General features: G+C 28.5%; 1 protein-coding gene across 1 annotated transcript; it reads left to right on the forward strand.

The window, feature by feature from the left end:
- Positions 1–7157: 7157 nt before the first annotated feature.
- LOC112294339 (uncharacterized) lies at positions 7158–7894 on the forward strand. Its single transcript, XM_024544650.2, has 2 exons — positions 7158–7304; positions 7496–7894. The coding sequence occupies exons 1-2, from the start codon at positions 7158–7160 to the stop codon at positions 7712–7714; spliced, it is 366 nt and encodes a 121-aa protein (XP_024400418.1). The 3' UTR covers positions 7715–7894.
- The last annotated feature ends 8543 nt before the right edge of the window (positions 7895–16437 follow it).

Below are 16437 nucleotides of genomic sequence, written 5' to 3' on the forward strand. Positions count from 1 at the left end.
AAATTAATAATAATATATATATATATATATATATATATATATATTACAGATTTTAAATTATATATGTAATAATAACTAAATTCTTTCTAAATAGTTTAAACCATGTCGATATCATTAAATCTAATTTATTGTAATTAATGGTCTTTTCATAAAATTTAATATCAAGTTTTACTTAATGCGAAATTCTTAAAAGTAAACTTATAAATACTGTGAATTTTTGGTTTATTGTTGTAACTTTTATTTATGTTAGCAGTTTCTACTACTTAGTTTTTAAGTATATGACTAAAATTTTGGATATAATCTTAACTTTATTGATAAAAAAAGACACATATATTACAATATGCAATCATCAAAAAATAATGTAATATGCCATTTACATTTTTGTACTATTGAGTCAATTGTTTTAGTAAAACATTGTACCTTTTATTTTTAATATTTGAGAGTAAAATACTTTTTTTGTTGTATTTTGGATAATATCTTGTCAACTTTGACACAAACTAAATTATCAAACATTGATTTGAGAACATGACATAAAAATTTTGATTTCTATTTATTTTTTATTTTAATATATATATATATATATATATGTTTAGGAACTTGGTAAAGCCACACCCCCCATTCCCACTAAATGATTCATTTTGTGCTATGTCTTATGTCTCCAACCCCCTTCCCATCCCATATCCCACGTTCTCTGTTCCTATACCCTGTGCCCACCCTCCTTGTCCCATCCCCACCCCCATCTCTACCAAATATCAATATTTGATAAATTGTAACTAAAACAATGTATAAATTTAAAAATTGGTCAATAGTGTTTTTATTTATTTTTTAAATATATATATATATATATATATATATATATATATTTATCATTACATAATTCTATACATTTTTAAATGACCACGAATTAGTTATGAATGAGTGTCTATGTAAAATTGATAGAATAATAATAGACTTTTACAGAAATAATTTCAAAGAAAAATAGGTGTTTTTTTATGTACATCTCTTAAGTTTTTCTGATAAACTTATTCAATTAAGGTTTACAAACACTAATTTGACAAGAATTGTGTTATCTTTGCATGCATGAATTTTAAAATATATCTTCAAAAAATAAAAAATAAAAATTAAGCATTTGAAAAAAAAAATAAAAAGAGAGAAATTTTGGCAAAAGAAGATTGTTAATGATATCTATTTCTGTATAAAATTTCAAACTTTGGCAATTTATTATCATCATCAACTAAAATAGAATAAATGTTTTGTTTCAATTTTAATCTAGATTTTAAGCAATACAAGATATTTATTTCTAAATATTTAAACATCAAAATATAGGATAATTTTGTTTCATGATTTTTTCCGCACAATAATCAATCATATACATAAATATTACTTAAATTAAATACACTTAGACATGTCAAATTATAGCATTAACAATATTTAGTATCAAAAGCAATTATAGATAAGAAAAATATTATTTATGAAATACTGATGTAACTTTTTTCATCTAATAACTAAAATAAAAATAAAAGTAAAAATATTAAACAAAATATAGGTTTATATTTCAGCAAACTAAATTAAATAAGCAATTGTTTATTTTAAGAAGAACTCATCATTTAATGCTTGACACAAATAGTAAATTTTAATGATATCCTATCAATAAACAAAAAAAAATAAGTTTTAGTAAGAACAACATGACTAAATGCTAGCAACTTACTATCAAAGATAGATCTCTTTTTAATTCTAGAATATTCATTATGTTTGAAAAAATATTTTCTCATTAAAACTTAAAATATAAAATTAAGTAAGATGGGAGTGGAGTTGGCACAAGGAGGAGGGGGAGGGGGGTTGGAGGTGGGGAGGGTGGGCATAGGATATGAGAATGGGGAACATGGAACACATGATGGGAATGGGATTGGAGACACATGACATGGCACAAAATGAATCATTAGTGGGAATGAGAGATGCGGCTTTAACAAGTATATATATATATATATATATACATACATACATATTCAAAAATACTTCTAAATAATTTTATTTATTACAGAAATAAATGAATAAATAAATAAATAAATAAAAATATATAAATTAAATTTATAATTAAATGTCAATAGAATGACTTTTATTTAATAAAATTTTAATAAGCATTGTGTACATGTTTAGGATGTCATATTGTAGGATATTATATTATAAACCAACCAATATTATTTTAAATAATATATATATATATATATATATATTTCACTCTCTCTTTCTCTCTCTCTCTATATATATATGTATGTATATTTGTCGAAAGGATTTTGATTTTTATCAATTTTTAAGAACACCAATCTTTAAAAACTTGTCAAAATAAAATATATCTATGTGCAATTAGGACTAAATAAAGTAGATTACAAAAAAGAAACGTTGATAAGATAAAAAGACTGCAGAATAGTTGCTACCAAATACTAAAAAATTAAAAAAATTAAAATCTATTTTTTATTATTTTTGTGTAGTTGGAATTCAATAATGAGTTGTAATTGGTCATTGAATTTTCAAAACATAGAATCATTACCATCAAAATTTTCAAGAAGAATAAATCTTAATTCTTTAATAAATATTACTAAAATTTTATAACAATTTACAATAGAAAGAACTACTTAAGATAGAAAAGCTATAAAAGAAATATTTTTCAGCTTTGTATCTTTTTAACTAATTACTCTAAATGTTGGTTGTGATAGTAAATAGAATTTATGGATTATAAAAATTATAAAAATTAATTTAATTGATTTTATTTATGTTATTGATAATACTTTTATAAATATTTCTATAGGTAATAGAACTATAAACCATTAGGATTAGAAAAAATAAATCATGAAAAAAAGATAAATATAAATAAGACTTTAAATGTAATATTATTTTAAAATAAAATTATTGTCAATATTTAATTTTTTTCGATGCTCTTGAAAAAAATAATAGTCAAATCTTTATAAAAAAGGATTAAATATTATTATTATTATTATTATAATAATGTAGAAGAAGTTGTTAAAGCTATATCTCCCTTCTTTGCCATTTTATGATTGATTCCGCCCATCTCCTATCTCCGTCCTTTGTTCTTAGTCGCATGTCCATGTTCTCTTCTCATGTTTCTTGTCCCTTTTCATAACCTCCTTCATCCATGTTCCTTGTCTCTTGTTCCAAACTCCTCCTCCTCTTCCCCCTATCCTTGTTTTCTATCTTTTATTCTTTGTCCTTTGTTCCAAATTCCTCATCTCTCTTTGCCCTTGTTCTCTATCACTCGTCTCTATTCTCGTCACTTATTTCTTATCCTCCATTATTTCTTGCATGCAATTAGTGTAAACTAGAACACCCCATCATTGATTCTTCTAAATTTTCTGTATCATTATGTATTGACTAGTTCCATTTTTATATTTCAACTTGGGATGTTGTGATTCCTTGGCTTATATTGTAAATCCATCCCACACCCTCTCCAAGTTTATTGAGAATTTCACATGAACTTGCAATAGAGATCAAGTGTAATAGAGGCCACAATGGTGAACAACTAGGCAAAGCTTAAATAGCCTCAACAAACACTTCTCTCTACCCTACATTTTGAAAAATGTAAAAATGGTGTAACAATATTGAGGCCATTGCCCTTCATCAAAATGGTTACTAGCTCTTAGGACCCATTGCAACATTAGAAATATTGGCACAAGACCAACTCTAAACCAAAAATTGGAAGCGAGACTTACAATCTTTGACAACCAACTTATCATATAATACTTAGCAACCCTCTGCAGGATCTCCTCAAAGGGGCAAGTTGCATAGAAACTAATCCCTACTTCTCATTGATCTATGTAACACACACCAAAAATATCAAAGTAATCCCAATCGTATGTAGATATCTCCCTACCAAATTTCAATATTGGGCTCAAGAAACGGCAATGAACAATTTGCACAAGTAATGAAGGAGAGGAACAAGGACAAAGAGCAATTTGTCACAAAACAAGAGAAGAAACATTTTGACCCAATAATTTACATATTGGGATACATAGTTTTTTCACCCATTTCCACTACATTTAAAATTTTAGTTCAGAATGTACTTACAATAAAACTATTTTTGCTTTTTTCTTTTTCTTATATTTAGGAGACATATCACTTATTAATGCATAAAAAGACTGAAGAAGTTATTCAAACCAATTCAAAAATACTCAGATCATAAAGCTTAAAGCAAAATTCACTTGATTGTTCTGAACCTCTATTCATGCTATATGAATTTATATTTTGGTCATATATAATAGCCACTAATGCAGTGATATTTACTATACAATTATTAGTTCTTATCAGTTCTTTTATATGTTCACAACCTAATCACCACCTTAACATGTTCACGCAATTTTAGTTTGTAATTCTATTTTATGACTGCATTGGTTGTTGTTCTTATATGAAATTGGCTAGCATAATGTCTGTATCATGAAAACTCTATCATATATCAATTCAAAAAGTATTTTTTTGAAATTTGATTATTATAATGATTTATTAATTCTTATACTTGCATGAAATTATTATAATTTTTTTAATGAAACTTTAAGAAAATAATTAGTAAGATTTATGTATCTCACAATGACTTGAATTGTTAATTAAATTTCAAATAATTGTTCCCTCAATAAAGGTTTCTTATTTTGAAGTAAGTTTTATCACATGGTACATAAAATTATTTCTACTGAAAGTCGTTATCACATTTCTAAAAATTCAAAAATCAATTTCTAATCATCAAATGGAGAGCATCTCTATTTCAAAATAAAAAATCTTTTTTTTAATTTGCAATTAATATAAATGATTTTAGAAAAGGAGTATTTTTAGATGATTTAATAATGTTTTTTAGAGCATATATAGTAGATTTATTATTCAAAATAAATTTTAGATACAAGGTGTCTGTAAATTATCTAAATTTTGTTGGAACACATCACCTTGGATTTTGCATTGTTGAAAGTTTGTTGGCTCAGTTAGTTAGTTAGTTTGTTAGTTTGTTTTTCTTTTTGATATTTTTGATTTTTTTATGGTATTCCTTTTTGCCTTTTCAATTTTTGTTTTTTTTTGTTTTTTTTTTGTTTTTGGAAGTTGAAGAAACCAGTTGTAGCTTTGGATGAAGAATTAAAATAGATATCAAATGTACAAGATTTTAATATGCTTGTAATTTTAAAAAATAATAATAATGCAAAAATTATTCTAGTAAAAAGGCTTATGTACGTATTTATAAGTCAAAATCATAATCTAAAAAACATCACTCAAATTTTATTAGATCAAACTTCAGATACAATAGATTCCATTTATTCTAACAATAAAAATACCTCAAAATCATCTCTGCTTCGGTGAAAAAAAGACTAATTCAACTCTAAATCCTCACCAAACGGTAGTTTTCAACAGAATATGATGATATTTTAGTAGCGCAAGAGATCACTTCAAAAATTAGCATCAGTAATGGGATTTGGCAAATCATGTTGTACTTTGCAATTCACACACAAAAGACAGGGTGGTATGTGTATGTGTGTGTGTGTGTGTATATACATATTAGAGTATTCTTTTCACCATCCGCACCAACTTTCGAACAACTGAAATTATTAACACAATTTTTAGTGAATTTTACACAATATCATGGAACCACCACGTGTAAATGTTAGTTTAACTACTGAAACGTAACAACAACCTCACAAGCGTGAATCACCAACGGAAACAATTCAGTATTGACCTCCACAAATTGTGCAAGATGTCCTTTGTGACTTTTTACCTGCGAAACATATGCCTGTAGTAGAAACAGCCAAGGGCTAAACTCTCTAAACTTTTTTCTCCTCATGAAAAGTGGAGACTGGGTCAAAACTTCTGGATGGAAGCATTTGGTTTCACAGAAAGTGTTGAAATGAGCATCACGGACGAAGGTGGTTGACTCCTACTGCTTTCGCGCTTTCTTGTACCCAGCTGAGGGTGCAGCAAGAGAACGAATTTTCACAAAGTTAGTAGAGGTCCGTTTATCTACCCTTAAAATGGGCGTGTTCTGCACCGAAACGTGTGTTCCAGATTTGCAATTATAAATGAGAGCCATGCACCCCTACTGAAAGGTGTAAGCCCTCACCCACCAAGACAATGACATCCACTCATCATTTCTCCGCGACTTGAAAACATAGGAAAACAAAAACTTGTGGGCACGTGGAAAGAGCCACATTGCCGAAAACACAAGGCCTTTTTTTCTTTTTTCCCATGCCTTGTTTTCCTTTTCAGATCAGACGTCTCACCTGGACCAGCTCCTGACATGCTACCGTCATCACAAGAACCTGGGCCGAGGCTTTGGATTAGAAGTTTGGATAGAAGTACTCTTGAATGATTGCCTTTGGGCCCTGCAGCCAGAACCTTCAATAAGAAAAGGCTCGAAAAATATGTGCACATACCTCCGGGATGAACAATTTTGCTCCAATCCGTCATTGAAAGTAGAAAAGAGGTAGCCTTGGGCCCAACGTCATGACTGAGGGCATGCTGGCGAAACAGGAGCTGTAGCTTGTATATATATATTTGTAAGTATCTTGCTTTGATTGCACGGATAGTTCTCTATGAGGTTGGCTAGAGTTTCCAAATTGTTGCCATCCATTGAGTTCTTCATTCAGTCCTTGCCTGCTCCTTGGTGACATGAATTCGCTCCTTTGGCTGCAGACGCTTGAGGTGGTGGATTGGCTGCAGCTGTAGTCAGGTAAGAGTTCTGATCAGAATAATTTTGCTGTCACCGCAGTTGCATATTAGGATAACTCTATCTTGATTTCCTGAGGTTTAGCTTGAGTGGAAGTTAGGGATTGTAGAACTCTGCATCTTGTGCATTGAAAACGAAGAAAGTGTCTTGAGAAATATTTATTCAGCCATGATTTGTAATGGTTCAAGCATACTGTAGCCACTTCAACTGGATATCAAAGACCTCAGGATATGGGTTGCAGTTTCCTGCAGAACTCTGAAGACACGCAAAGAACTTGTTGAAGTTGATCACAAACGTAGGGAGGGATCAGGAACTAATACCTGTGTCAAGTGTCAATAGTTAGCGTCACAAATTAGAAGGGCGGAGCAGAGGAGTGCACTGGCATGCGTCTGTCATCATTGACTTTGAAGACAGCAACTGGATTTTTCACTCTGCTGTCCTCTGCACGATGACAGAACAAAAGCGGCTCCGATTAAGGAGCTGGAGGGTAGCAGCTGCACAACCACAATTTTGTATCAAGTTGATTGCGCTAGCCCTTGTTGCATCCACAATTTTAACCTTATCATCATCGTCTGCGCTGATTTTGGCACATTCTGTAAGTGATCAACAAGGGGTTGTTATTACATTGACATTCAAGATAAATTGAAGGGCCTTCCCAACGAACCAACTCAACGTTTAACTCAAAATAATGAAACTAAGTTTGTACTTGTAGCTGTGCAAGGTTCAGGAAGCAGGGAGTGATTCCCCTTTACAGTAAAATGCGTCAATATTGTTTTAATGTTTCAGGGGAATTTGAGGCAGAGCCTTGTAACTCGAAGATCATTGTTGCAAGCGAGCCGGGAGAGGCCTGCCCCAACAGGCTACCCTCCACCTGTATCTAACGGTCATAACGTGGACCCTCAAGCTCCTAGCTCGCGTCGTCGTCCTTTTGAGGATTCTAAGCCTCCTCCTCCTCCGCCCTGTGTTCCTCCACCAAAACCCTTCTATTCCCCACCAGTTCCATGACTCCCTCAATACACTGATCAATTTCAACAGGTGGTTTATAGTCACAGCAAAGAGTGGGCTGAAATAGCGGACACACAGTTCAAAGGGGTTATGAAAGAATGTTTACTCCACATATTACTGATCCTCATGTTGAGAGTAAAGTTAGCAGGATGTGCTGATACATTTTACGATTCTGTCAAACGCGATTGAGACTCAACTGATAGGTTATTCTGAAATTACAATCCAGGGCGAATTTGTTTCAAATCTGACGCATCATGCAATCAGTCAGTTTAACCACAGTCACAAATGTTTCTCTTCCTAAACAATCTCAACACAGTACCACTTCTTAAGTCAAATTCAAGGGGTTCTCTGCTTGATCTCGTCTGCTGCAACCACAACTAGCTCAATCGGAGGATTTCAGACGTACAAAACAGTTCGTAAATCTTCCAAAAACTGTCCTAAGAACTGAATCAAGAACGCGCCGAAAGAGGTGCATCCCACTAATATTTGCCGTCGTATCAGAAAGAGACTGTTCGTTGTAAGTAAAAATAGTATAAGGCAACAGTGCGTAATAACAACAGGGCCCTACACAACGAAGTCTGCATGCTATTATGACCACCCTAAAGAGTATGTGGCATGAGGGGAAGATCACCTGGTAAAAGAAAACACTGAAAGCTCTTTGCGATGATGTAAGCTTGGGGCAGGTACTATAACTGCATGAAGCACAACGCTGCCCAGATAGTGGCTAAGCACTAGAGAAATCTCTTTCTCGTTGCTTTTTCTGCTTCCAGCGCCGCACGAGTCTTGCGCTTGGCCTTCGACATAACTTATTATTGTAATTCCAAATTTGGTGAAACCTGTTTTCACCTAACTGGGTAGCACATCAACCCAGTTTGCCAAAGGCGTTGCAACTTGAGTCCAAAACTACACCTAGCTCTGCCAAACACAACACAAACACACACACACAATGACCTAATTCAAGACAAGAAGTACTATAAAGATCTACACAACCTCTATGTATTATCCTGAGACACAATTCCATACACCACTTTCATGCTTGCAGCAGCTTTCTTATGAGACACGAACATCCTTCGATTGTCGCACTACAAATGCATGCATGCACACACACACACACACACTCTTGACACCCAATCTCATGGCAGTTTTAAGTAAAGGTGTAGTTTTTGATACTTGAAGGGCTTTAGTGGCACTTTCCAGTGCATTGGACTTGGGCATTGAACATCATCGCTGCATCGTAACTGCTTTCAACACACTACAAAGCAAGCAAGCAAGCTTACGATCAAGCAGGAACAGAATCCTGATTCCATCCCTCGCCCTGAAGTAAGTAAGCACAGCAACACACTCCCTATTTTTCTTCCTTCCTTGCAAATCTCTCTCTCTCTCTGGCTTAGCATCAGCTGCTTGCTTGCTTGAGTCTCACAGCAACACACTCCCCAACACCGACTTTCTCACTCCTTTCATCATTATTCCTCAATAAATGTGTATAAATTTATTTATTTATTTGATGAAGTTGTTCTACCTTTTTCATAAATGAATTAATATTTAGCAGGCAAGAAGAATTTGTTAAAAAAGAATTTGAACAGAAAGGAAAAATTAATTACTTGCTGACAATGCGGAAGTCAAAATGGGATGCAAAGAATGGAATATCACTACTATGCACAACTTACACGAATCATCACCTAGGTTTCAATTTGTTACATGCAAATTTGTTTTAGTCATAGTTGATTGATACTTCCTTTCATGTTGCCAATAATAATAAGAAATATTTTTTGAAGAAAATACATTAGATATTGACATTGAATTATTGGATTTTTTTTTTTTTTTTTTTTTTTTTTTAAATATAAAATTTGGTCTACATTTATATTAATGTATAGACTTTTATGCATTGTTATTGTTGGAGGTAAATTTGAAGTGTATTTTCGTATGAACATTGATTTTTTGACAAATTAAAAGAGTTGTATTATATATTGGTTAGGTCTAATACTACACACATGTATAAGTTTGTGGAATTTTAAAAAGTGAATATTAATAGTTAAGGTTGATAATTAAAATTGTTGATGTAGTATAAATACAAGATAAAAAAAATTGGTATTTGCAGTTTTTATTATTATAAGTTCAGCAAACCAATGACAATATATTATTAATAGAAAATATAAGAACTAAATTTAAAACTTGCTGTAATAGTATTTGCTCTAATATATATATATATATATATATATATATATATATATATTGTAAAATCTTCATTTTTTCAAAAAAAATAAAAACACCAAAAAACCTCTTTCACATTAATTTAAAATTTGTATATTAGTTTTTTAATACATACTTTAATCTAGCTATACTCAATTTTAATCATTTACAAGTATTCTATAAAAAAAAGATAAGAAATTATTCTAAAAAACTTCTAAGCTCACTTGATGATATATATATATATATATATATATATATATATATATATGTATATTTCTTTTTCAATCTACATTATCAATATATATAATTTATTTAAAATATTATTAATTTATAATGCTAAAAAAAGATAGTAAAATAAATCTTTAATTCTATACTTGCAATTGCTAAAGCTTGATATAGAAGGCATCTATGATATGTTCATTAAAAACATTTTGAACCTCAAAAAAAACCTTCTAATTGTCTTTCAATGGCTTCAAGATTGAGATTGTTGCAAATGTATTAAGCATACATAATTTGATCTACATTGTAAACAACAATTTTACTTCTAGTGCCTAAAAGACATAATTTTTATATACAGCCATCCATACCTTTCCATTTTTGCAACATTTTCATTTGATTGGTTCCAATATAGATTGTATGCATTATCTTTGATATATCATCAAAATTATCCTTCAATATAATAAACATGATATTGTGGCAAAACTCTTGTTAAATCTTTATTTGTTTAATATTAAAGATGATTATTAATAGAAAGCTTAAAAAGCCAAAGTTATTAATATTGAACCTCTCATGAATGTATCCTTTATTAAACTTAAGACCACAATTTTAAACATGGCTAAATTTGAACATATTTTTGGTTAATATTTTTCAATCATACACAATTTGATTGTCAAATTGACTTTATTTTAAATAAAATTAGGTCTCATGAATATATCCTTTACTAAACTTAAGACCACAATTTTAAATATGGCTAAATTTGAACATATTTGTTGTTAATATTTTTCAACCATATACAATTTGAATGTCAAATTGACTTTATTTTAAATAAAATTAGGTCTCATGAATGTATCCTTTACTAAACCTAAGACCACAATTTTAAATATGGCTAAATTTGAACATATTTTTTGTTAATATTTTTCAACCATATACAAATTGAATGTCAAATTGACTTTATTTTAAAGAGAATTAGGAGCATTGAAGGATTTGGAATTAATTATTTAGAATTATAAGTATATTCTGCAAGGTTTTCATTTTTTGTTTTGAAAGATTTATTAAATATATTTCTTGTCATTTTTAATAATATTTACTTTGGTGGTATAATTAGAATCTTTTAAAAATAATTAAATTTAAAATAATTGATAATATTTAATAATTGAGGCTGTTCACATTGTAATAATTAAGTTAGTAATTTGAATTTTTAATCTTATTTCCACTATAATAGTAAAATAGATAGTTTACAATTTTGACCTTGTTTATATTATACCAATTAAGCATCTTCTTCACAACTTAACTCTATTTATATTGTGGTAGCTATATAATTAATTTAAAATATAACTATTTCTTACTTATCAATAAGTAAATTATAAAATTAAAATAATTATAATACTATCAAATTTCTATAGACTCACAATTAATAAGACATATTAGGACAAGAAATTTATTTTAAAGTGAGGTAAAAGTTCTACCATTGTAGTAGTTTTTAGATACCTTAACAAATAAAAATAAAAAATATATGGTTGATAGTATATTTCAATACTATCTCTATATTGTAAGAAGATTTGGCATATATTCCAATTGATGAACTTAAAATTGCTCTAATAGAGACAAATACTACACTTGCATTAATAGTGGTATTCAAATAATTATATAATAGTGTTAATTAAGAAGATGCTTCCCAATTGTTTTTAATACAAAAGAAGTTATTACAATCTTTTACTTTAAAATTTGGAAGAAAAAAAATATCAATCTTGTAGATTGATCTATAGTTGAATAGTTGCAATTACTAAAGAAGAAACTTTAGATTTTGCTTGAACTTTTATACACAACTATAAGAGCCAATAGTAGAATTAGAAGCTAAGGATAGGACTATCTATAAAAAATACTTTTGATGAAATTTGTTAAACCTATTTCATAAAAATTTAATTGAATTCAAATTAGAGAAGTTGTAGTTTAACACAAAAATAAGAAAAAAAACTAAGTTGATTATAATAAAAAAAATTAAACACAAGAAGAACTTATATAACAATAATGATTTTTTAGATAAATTACATGATATAAATGTTAAATAAGAGAAAAAAGAGAATATGTAATTTTATGTTATTATAACCAATTAAAATAATTTAACTTGATAATGATATAATAGAACTTATTGAAGAAAAAATATGAATCTTAATAAAGAAAAATTCTAATTGATTTTAAAGCAAAGACAAGGAATTTATTCAATTAATAAGATAAATACTTAAAAGAGGCACTAGAAGTATATTAGATACACCTCAATAATATCATTAAAGCTTATAAGTTACTCCAAGCAAGTCTACTTATAGAAAAAGAAGTATTGGTCAAAGATACAACACGGTTTTAATTATTATCTATAGAGAAAGCAAAACCAAGTAATAAGTTAGTATGCTTAGATATGATATTATTTCAATATAGAATAAATTAATTTTAACAAATATATAAAGCTTGTAATATTTTATTAATACTAAATTTATAAAGATGTTACTTGGATAAAAAATAATGATAATGTTAAATCCAAAAATCAGCAATTTAATTTAAAAAATTATATTAATCTACTACAAGTAAGTTTGATCAATCAAATTTATAAATATCATAAAAAACATCAAATTTAATAATTAGATTTACTTATTTTATTTAATTTTAGAATATGAATATATCTCTAATGTATTTTATTTTTTCTAAATTGAATAATAAAAATTAGAAGATGTTCAGGAAAAAATAAAAGAACCAACAAAGTTTTTTTATAATGTAAATTAATAATATTTTTACCAAATTTAGATTAAATTTTTTTAGTGCAGCCTAAGGCTCTCTCCTTTTATTAAGTTCGATTATTTAGACCAATATTCAAAGTCAATAAATAATGTATGAATATTATTTTTAAATCATCACAATATTTTTTTATATGTATACTTTTATTTTTAATTGTATTGGTACTTAATATCTCTTACTAATAGTTATAGTAATAATAACTAGTACTCAAGTAATTTTTTTTAAAGAGATAATTGATAAATATTTTTATATTAAAAAAAGTTGAGAGAGAGTACATAAAAAAAAAAGATCTTACTTGTTTCAAAATTTAAAACAAAGAAGTTGCTTAAAAAGAAGTTGGAAGATCTTTGACAAGATAAACAGAATCTTTAAATTTAAAAAATATTAATATAGACCAATCTTCTAGTAAGATATATATGACATCTAAAAATATTAAGAAGTCATCCATGTGAGGATGCACAATCTTTGGAACAAAGAAGAAAGTTTTACCAAACTGAGAGATAGAAGTAAATCTCTTCACATTTCTTTTTGAGAGTCTCTACCTTATTACTTTACTATCAAGTTGGATATCATGGATATATATATATATATATATATATATATATTTTAATTATTACTTAAATAATATGAATAAGTAGAATTAGGTAAAAATAGATTAATTTCATAATATCTTCTAGAAAAGTTTTTCACAAGCTTCTTAGATGCTATTTTGACTTTACATATGTTTGTAGTTGATTGATACGTTAGAAACTTGATAAATAAGCTATTCATGTGCTATATGTGTTGGTAGCTTGTGGAACAAGCTAACTATGTGGTGCCTATATAAAAAACTTGCCTTGCAAATCAAGCTACATGTCTTACAAAGTCAACACGTTTTTGGAGGTCTTATAGAATGTTGCCATATAGATTTAGGTAGTATATATAGAAGCAAGAGTGAAGTCTTTTTTACTCTAGTCAATGTCTTTCTTGATTCTAGTTTAGATTCAAGAGTCTCTAGTTTCTTTGTCTTTTTGTAATAGCCATTCTATTTTCTTTTTAATATGTATACTTCTTTATTTCTATTTTTTTACTTTTTTTTTACATAGATTTCATAGGTTTATGCATCTTCTTTCAATTCATGTCTTTGATAGATTGATAAGAGTATACTTAAAATATTAGAGCTTTATCTTTTCTTAATTAAGAGTGGATTATCTTTTTTTCCTTGATAAGACATAAGCGTAGTAGAAGTTGCGGATTACCTTCTTCTAAACTAATATTTTTTTTGGTATTTTTTTAAAATTTTCAAGTCATCTTTTTTGCTTGTCTTGAGTAATATTAGATTTTTTTATTCTAAGTATTATCATAGTAGAGCTTCTTAAAATGAAGAGTGCAATATCACAAATGCAAGAACAATTAAAGAAGTTAATGCTTGCGATGCATCAACTCAGTTTATTGCCACTAAGAGCAATAAAAATAGTAAGAAGTGAAGATACAAATATGATTGAAACTGCTTCAACATCTATATCAAATCACATCCCTTCTTCTATAATAGAATATCCTTTCAATATTAGAGAATTTAGAGTTGCCTTACTCAAGAAGTTTGATGGCACAAGATCCAAGTTTTGAAGATTTATCAATGAAATATAGCTTGTAATTGAACTTCAACCCCAAAGCTATCCAACATTGGAATCACAATTTAGATTCATTGATATTCTTATTTTAGGTTTGATATTATCATGATTTTCATCTTTTCTTCAACAACAAGATCTAATATTAAATAATTTGGATGCTTTATAGGCAAAGTTTTGATCTATGTATAGAGAATATGATGCAATTCATGTTGCAATCAATAAGATTTGATTCTTGCAATAAAAAAATCAATTAGTGATATCATACACTTCACAATTTTGACAACTAGTGATTGATGTCAAGTGGGATGATGTTGCCTTTAGCCTCAACTTATTTCTTAGATGAAGAATTTGTTAAAATCTATAAAATATTATTACTACAAAAAACTAAATCCATACATGTAGAAGTCATAGATGACCATCTATTATCTTCTAGAGATATTATTCATGAAACACTTCTTATAGATGTAGCAATAAATAGTCATAATAGTTGCATAATTTTTAATATAATTAGATTTCTTTTTAATTTGATAATTTTAAGTTTATTTTGGCTAGAAAAGTATAATCTTTTGATAAATTATATTTCTCACAAACTTGAGTTTTCCCAAAGCATTATTAAGAATTTTATAGAAAGCCATGACACTAATGTAGCCAAATTTGTATTCATAGGTGCAAAAGTTTTCTTATATGTTGCAAAAAAAAGATCTCCTTTTGTTATTTATGCCACATCCATTTTTAATAATGGAAAGATTTCAAGTAGCATTCCAAATCAATATTAAGTTTTTCAAGATGTTTTTGAGAAGAAAAATGGAAATATTCTCTTGTAGCATCATCCATATGATTGTTCAATCAACCTTAAAGATGGAAGTTAGCCACCATTTAATCCAATCTACCATTTATTACAAAATAAATTGATTAAACTTAAGAAGTATATTGATAGGAACTTCGTAAAGAATTTTATATGCCATTTGAAATCTCCCACTAGAGTTCCTATCTTATTTGTGAAGAAAAAAGATAAATTATTACAAACGTCCATAGATTATTGAGGATTCAAGAAGATTACCATTAAGAATAGATATCCTTTATCCTTGATATTTGGACTTCTTGATCAATTAAATCAAGCTAAGATCTATAGAAAAATAGATCTACAAAGAGCATACTACTTGGTCCAAAATTAAAGAATAAAAGACTGCATTTTGAATAAGGTATGGATACTTTGAATATAATATCAAGCCTTTTGGACTCACAAGTACACCAACTGCTTTTTAATATCTCATGAATGATGTTTTTTGTGAGTTTCTAGATGATTTTGTTTTCTGTTATTTGGATGATATTTTAATTTATTCTAAGAATACAAAAGAGTATGAAGTTCATGTTCATTATGCAATAAGAGATGTGCAATGCTATTTGGGCTTTGCCAATTATTATTGGATCTTTATCAAGATTTTTTTTAACTTGTAGTTCTTCTTACATATCTTACATGCAAAGACAAAATTGATTGGAGCAAAGAAATTGAAGCATCTTTTGAAGAATTGAAGTCGACATTTATTTTTACATCAATCTTATATTGCGTCAATTTTTTTAAGGTATTTTTTATGAATATAGATGCATCAAATTTTACTATAGATGTTATTTGCCACAAATAGAAGAAGATAAAAAACTCCATCCAATAGCTTTTTATTCCAAGAAATTCTTAGCAGCTAAGATTAACTAAGAGATCTATAACAAAAAACTTCTTATAATTATAGATTCTTTTCAAGAATGGTGTCATTATCTAGAAGGTACTTCCAATTTAGTCACTATATATATAGATCACAAGAACCTAGAGTATTTCATATTAGCATATGTTTTGAATTATTTCTAGCCTCGTTGGAACATGTCTTTGTCAAGATTCAAATTTAATATTACTTATCACCCAAG

This window comes from Physcomitrium patens, chromosome 17, assembly GCF_059467195.1.
Source record: "Physcomitrium patens ecotype Gransden chromosome 17, ASM5946719v1, whole genome shotgun sequence".
Lineage (NCBI taxonomy): Eukaryota > Viridiplantae > Streptophyta > Bryopsida > Funariales > Funariaceae > Physcomitrium > Physcomitrium patens.

What these genes read in the sequence shown, in the direction of transcription:
- LOC112294339 (XM_024544650.2), top strand. Translation starts at nt 7,158, where the DNA reads ATGACAGAACAAAAGCGGCTCCGATTAAGGAGCTGGAGGGTAGCAGCT. An exon ending in CGCTGATTTTGGCACATTCT is followed by an intron (nt 7,305 to 7,495) that starts GTAAGTGATCAA and finishes TTAATGTTTCAG; the next exon opens with GGGAATTTGAGGCAGAGCCT.